Here is a 6,542-nt window from a genome sequence, read left to right on the forward strand (position 1 = left end):
GATCAGGAAGGGGAGGGGGAGACAGGTCATCATGGAATTCAGCCTAGGACACCCCAAAGAAACCCATTATTTGGGTTTCTCTCTCTCCATATGAGGATACAGTCCTGTATGAGAATTCTGTGTGAGTAGGAGATACTTTGTGAAGCTAAGCCTTTGGCATATTGAAGTGCCTGAAGGCTTAGATGGTCACAAGAGGACAGTTATTAGCTAGAGAGCACACAAAGAATGGTATAAAAAAAGGTGGGATGATAGGGTTGGGGTCCATCTTAGAGAAGAGAAGATGGGGAGGGTGATGTGCTAGTACATGGGGACCTGATAACTGTCTTTGGAGGGAGATCATGTGGAGGGCAGGTTAGATTTCTTTTCCTTTACCCCACAAGGCACAAAGGGGAAAAGGAATGTAATTTGTAGAAGAGTAAATAAAGGAATGATATAAAGAAATCTTCCTACTAATGAGATTTCAGATCTTACCTCTCCTCTATTCCCATCCACTCAAACACCTCAGAACTCTAGCCATTATCAATTCAGCCCTTGACTACTGGAATAGCATCTTCATTAGTGCCCCAACCTCTCCTCTCCTCCACACAGCTGGCAAGCAAATCACCAAAGCACAGGTTTGACCATGTCATTTCCTGGATCAGGAAAGCTCAGTGAATACCTAATGACAATTCTCCTCTCATTTCTCTTTAAATCTATCACCGTCCTCTCTCTGTTCTACTTTCAACCTCTCCATTCTTTCCTTTTCAATGATTCTAGCCCTTGTCTCTTTTCTTTGGGAGCCTGAGAAAGTTTGGATCTAATCCCTGTCCCTCCAAAAATGGAGATGGAAGATTTTCCAAGAGAAAAAGTAGACAAGTTCTGACTCATGCACAATCTAGGGACTAGGGTGGAGTGACCCTCCAGATTTCACTAAATCCATCAAATTCACATTTCAGAGACAACAAAATTCCATGATATTCATACATCACAGTTTATTAAGACATGTCCCAGTGGATGAATGCCCAGCTAAAATAAACACTGCTGCTATATGTAGTCATATACTTATGGCTCCTTTCTTTCTGCCCTTGACATCGTTGAGATACCATCCCATCACACCTCTCTCCTGATTGGTTTTTCTCACTGACCCAGATCTCTCAACTTTCTCTCCTGAAAGATGCCTCTCAATCCCCCTTAATGAAATGAAACAGAAGGACTATGACATCATCCCTGGAGACTTCTTCCTCTGCCTTATGCTTGAGGCTTCTTCAAGGGAGTGATCTTTTCATAAACGTCCACTCTAGTTGTGTCCAACATCTAGAGATGGAGAAAAGAGGTGTCATGGGCATCTCAGAATGGAAGTCAGGATTAGAAGGAATCTCCACCCCACCTCCCTCATACCCTAAATCCCTTTTTCTCATTCTTGGTCTTGTTCCTGTTCCATGTTCCATCAAAAAAGAAGTTCATCTTCAGCCAGCATTTTTCTTCCTCTTATGGTCCCTAAGTGAGACTTGGCCAGTCCTTTGCACATACCTGATAGGGACTCTCAGTTGAGATTTCAGGGGAAGTAGAGGAAGAGCCCAGGCCCTGTAGATAGAAAAACAGCACCCAGTCAAAGATTGCAAAAGTCAAAGTTTGAAAAGAAATTAAGTCTGAAAATGCTAGAACTAGAAGGAACTTTATGACAAGACACAGCCAGAAGGGATCTTAGAGACTTCATGGTCATGGAACTTCAAATTAAGAAAAGGACCAAAAAAAGCATCTATTCGGATCCAGGTCCAAACACTAACCTTCTTTTCAACTCATGTGAGAAAGATCATTCAAACTTTCTTGGAGATTTCCATTGTGGGGAATAGAATCATATCCTAAGAAGCCCATTCCACCTTCTTTCTTCAGTAAGCGCTTATTTATCACCTACTACATGCCAAGCACCTTGTCAAATTCTGGAAGGAATTTTTGTTCTCTACTTGCAACTCCTGCTATAAGAATCTACATGTCCTGAGTCAAGGTTTCCGTAGCAGCTGTCTGCACATGGCTATAACCATGAGTCATTTCTTTCCCAGACCACTCTTCAGGAGCTGCCATGTTTGATACACAAAATAAGCACTCTAGCACCTTTCGCTCCTGAAACTCCCACCCTGGAAACTCCACTCTCACTCCATCTTCTCTCCTGGTTTCCAGTCCTAGAAACATAATTTAATCAATTCTAGCTTGATGTTCAATTCCACTTGCCATCCCTGAAATTTCCCAAAGCAAAATCTTACTATTTGGTCACTATTCGACAGCGTGTAGAATGAAATTCTACATTCCCTCAATGAAATGTAATCTCATTGTGGACAATGACCAAAGTTATTTGTAATATTAAATTCTATACTTGGCAGAGTTCTGAATGTACAGTAAACTATGAACATAATTTGAAGAGAAATCACTCATTGAATGATTTCTAATTTGTTCGTTCATTTTTTTCATGGATTACACAGAGGAAAAACAATCCTTGCAGACAAGGAGCTAATACCTATTGGAAGGAAATCATTTTTAAACTGTAAAGATGGGACAAGTTTGCATTGATGTAACAGCAGGCTCAGAGCCCCTGGCTGAATACTCAAACCTCTAACAGGGGGAGGGGAGTGAGTAGATAGAATTCTACCTTCTCCCTGCTTTGGAAGGCAGAAGGCTCTGGCAACTGATCTAACAGAATTGCCTCTGTACCAGTAATGACTGCTATCTGACTTAACTTTTACAGGGCTAAACTTGCTAGTAAAAAGGGGATAACCCCACAGAAATTGATGTCTTCAACTGTTTGAGGTTCATTCCCTAAACCAGGATGGATAATTGACTCTGGATGTCTTCACTACAGGTCTCTAGGTCTCTAGATCTCAACTGCTCATAGAGTGCCAAGATGGAGATTTGGCTTAGGTAATGTATATATCCTGGTCTAAGGAACTTCACACACACAGACTTAATGAAACAAGGGTTTATTAACTAGGATGGAATGGGATGGAGGATCAATATTTAGGAAAGAGAGAAAGGTAAAATCTGTCTGATATCTTCAGGTGTTGTCAGAATAGCTTCCCCCGAAGGGAAAACCCTAATTAGAGACTCTTTCCCTAATACTTCACAAGCTAAACTATATCCTTGTATCAAGTAATATCAAGTGCAAAATGGCTAAGAGAGGCTTGATTGAAGATCTGTGGATGTTTAAGGTTTAGCTGAGACACTGCTGACAGGATTTCTCTGCAATAGTAGTCGAATCAGTGTTGGTTAGACAGTCTTGCTGATTGCCTCTATGGTTAAATAAAAATATTCCATCCTGCTCTTCAGGTCAGAGATAAGCTAGGCTTAAAGAGAAGTAGCAATCCTACCTGTTCTTCCAGCCAGCACTCTCTTTTCCCCCAAAGAGTGAATCACTCAAACCTGGGTTGCTGCTTTTATACCCACATTCTTAACTGCCCTAAGTGGCCCTCTCTTAGGGTTCAGTGGGGTAGTTCACCCCACTTAAGATCCTTTAAGTTACAAAACAGACAATCAAATTTGAAACAAGTGTAAAAGAATGTCCAGTGGCAGCACACCAGTAATAGGAAAGAGCAGGAGAGGTTCCTTTAGGGGTTGGCACTTGAGCTGAACTGGGCAGGAGGTTCCATTACATGGAGGTGAGGTAGGAATATCTTCCAAATATGGGAGAGAGCCTACACGAAACACCAGAGAGGGCAAAAAGAAGATGGTGTGCTGGAGTGAGAAATTTCCAAGGAGCAGGAGATAGCTAGCAACGAACTGGCCTGGAAGCCAGAAGGAGGTTTTTTCATGTCTGCCCTCTAACACATATTGGGCTCAGAAATCTGGGAAACACTTTAATGTGTTAATATCCTCATATTACTCTTTTTTTTAATTAGTTTAATTTTTTCAAATTTCATGTAATCATTTCCCAAAATTATGTGATCCAAATTGTCTCCCTTTCTCCTTCCCTCCCCCTTCCTGGAGCTGGACAGCAATTCAATCTGGATTATACATATATTATCACACAAAACATATTAATAAATTGTTCATTTTTGTAAGTGACTAATCTGATAAAACCCAAACCCCACAACATATATTCAAATAAAAAGGGAAAAATCATATGCTTTCCTCTGCATTCTTACTACAACAGTTCTTTCTCTGGAGATGGATAGCATTCTTTGTCATAAGTCCCTCATATTGTCCTGGGACGTTGCATTGCTGAGAGTAGCTAAGTCTATTATTACATTTGACCATTCTACGATATTGCTGTTTCTGTGTACCATGTTCTCCTGGTTCTGCTTATTTCACTCTGCATCAGTTCATGGAGGTCTTTCCAGCTCTTCCCCAAATCATCCTATTCATCATTCCTTACAACATAATAGTATTCTATCACCATCATATACCACAATTTGTTCAGCCATTCCCCAGTTGAGGGACATCCCTTTAGTTTCCAATTCTTTGACACCAAAAAAAGAGTAGCTATGAATATTTTCATATGAGTAGCCCTTTCCCACTTCCCTCATCATATTCTTAGATTCTGTCTTGCCTCACTTTGAGAATGGGAGTTCCTCCCAAACAGGAAATTAGGGATTAGACCTGAGGAATAAACAGAAGCTCCTAGTTTCTCTTCCTGAAAATAGGGAGACACTGAACCTTCCTGACTCAGGAAGTGACATAGTCAGACATGGACCAAAGGAATATGTTGGTCAACTGCATGGAGAGGAGGAGAAACAGTAGAGTTTGGGGTGCCAACGAAGAGGGTGTTCCTAAAGTCAAGGGAAGAATGGATAATGACTCAAACTAGAGTACTGGGATGTTTGAGTATGGGAGAGATGGGAGAGGAGTGGAGAGATTATGACTGACATCTCAATATTAGGAAGATTTCCTAACATCAAGCCTTCATTGACCTCTACGAACTCCATCCTTCACTCCCAATTATGTCCTTTGGGGCCAAAGAATGTAAATGCAATTGTTCTTCCACATGATATTCCACCAAAGACAGTTAACAGATTCCCACTTACCACCACAATCCCCTTCAAAAGTCAACCCTTCTCCATGATGGCCCCCAAACAGATCTTTTCCCACTGCCAGGGAATGAATGCCCTTCTTTTTGTCCTCCTTCAAACACTCCACCACATCAGTGTACTCTAGTGATCATGTGATCTCTTGGGCAGCTCACAGTGCCTAAGAACAGGACCACCAAGAATCTCCAGACCTAGGGAAAGGGACCCCTTCCCTCTCCCTGATGAACACCCCCAAAGTCCTTTACGGGATTCAGAAAGACCTTCAATCCCTACCTGTGCAGGCAGAGTCAAGCCTCTTGGATAGATAGTGTTCTCATATACACTGGTGTCCTCTCCTGCAGGAAAAGAAAGTGAGATAGAAGATTTCCTTGGTGTATCCTGGGCCTAAATTCCACAAGAGACTGACTCCTCCATCTCAATCCCACTCCCTCAGTAAATAGGTGAGGAGGACACAGAAGAATTCCATCTTCTTCACTTCCCTCACAGAAATTCAGTCAATAAGCATTTCTGAAGTTTCTTCTTGCTGTCAGATGCTATGCCAAGCATTGAGCATATGAAGAAAATCTGAAGACAGTCCCAGATATCCAGGAGAACTTAATCTAAAAGAGGAAACTACTGACAAAAAAAAGTGTACGTACAAGATGTATAGCGAAGAAACTGGTGAGATAATCAACAAAGGGAAACCATTAGAATTAAGGGTGAGCAGGAAAGGCTTCTTATGGAAAGGAAACGTTAGCTAGCACTCAGAGGAAGATGAAGAACAAGAAGAAGATGAGGAGGGAAAATCTTCCAGACACGGGTGGAAGACAGCAACAGAAAATACCCAGTGGAACCATTTCCAGGTTGTCTCATGTAAGATTCTGACATTTGGGGGTTCTAAGATTTCATAATGACATTTGTTAAAGCTTCTAGACCATTGGTTCTAAGATACTGACCTTCCTCAAGATAGGCCCCATCTTATTATCTCCACTCATCTCTAAATCTGACTTGATGGAGAGAACAGAGAAGCTTCAGGAGAAGGTAAGCTCAGTGAGGGCAAGAAATGTGTCATTTTGATGATAACCTCTTGCTCTGGTGACTCATTGATGCCAGTGAGCCAGACACCCCCAAATCTATGAAGCTTCCTCTATTCTGGAAGAGTTTTTAGTCCCATAACTGGCTATGTAGAATTTCTTTGGTCTTGGCAGCCCAGGGTGAAAACAACAACAACACAATACATCTGTGATCTTTTGCTTAAAAGTCATCTGGCACTGAAACAGTGATTTGGCAGCAAAGCTATGGAGATGGGAGGGGCTACTGAGTCCAACTAATTAAGCCCTCTTTCTATGCCCATGTGGAAACTGAGGCATAGAGATCTTTTCCCAAGGTAACCCAGGTGGAAAGTAAAGAGTCAGAATTGGAGAATAGTAGAAGATGGAGTAGAGAGAGTTGGAAGGCACCATCTCTGGGGCATGCATAAATAGTAACAGAACTCTTTAACCTCAAAATATTAGAAGCTTTGAGTGCACACAATAACAAATATTGTTTCAATTGAGTAGAGTAGAGGTC

General features: G+C 41.6%; 1 protein-coding gene across 1 annotated transcript in view; it reads right to left on the reverse strand.

Annotated features, from left to right (window-relative positions):
* Window positions 1–1,227: 1,227 nt before the first annotated feature.
* LOC123240854 (carcinoembryonic antigen-related cell adhesion molecule 4-like) overlaps window positions 1,228–6,542 on the reverse strand; it is a 92,782-nt gene continuing 87,467 nt past the window's right edge. Inside the window, 2 exon segments of the mRNA XM_044668567.1 lie at window positions 1,228–1,293; window positions 1,510–1,563. Of these exon segments, the coding sequence (XP_044524502.1) occupies window positions 1,228–1,293; window positions 1,510–1,563 (120 nt within the window).

This window comes from Gracilinanus agilis, chromosome 3, assembly GCF_016433145.1.
Source record: "Gracilinanus agilis isolate LMUSP501 chromosome 3, AgileGrace, whole genome shotgun sequence".
NCBI lineage: Eukaryota > Metazoa > Chordata > Mammalia > Didelphimorphia > Didelphidae > Gracilinanus > Gracilinanus agilis.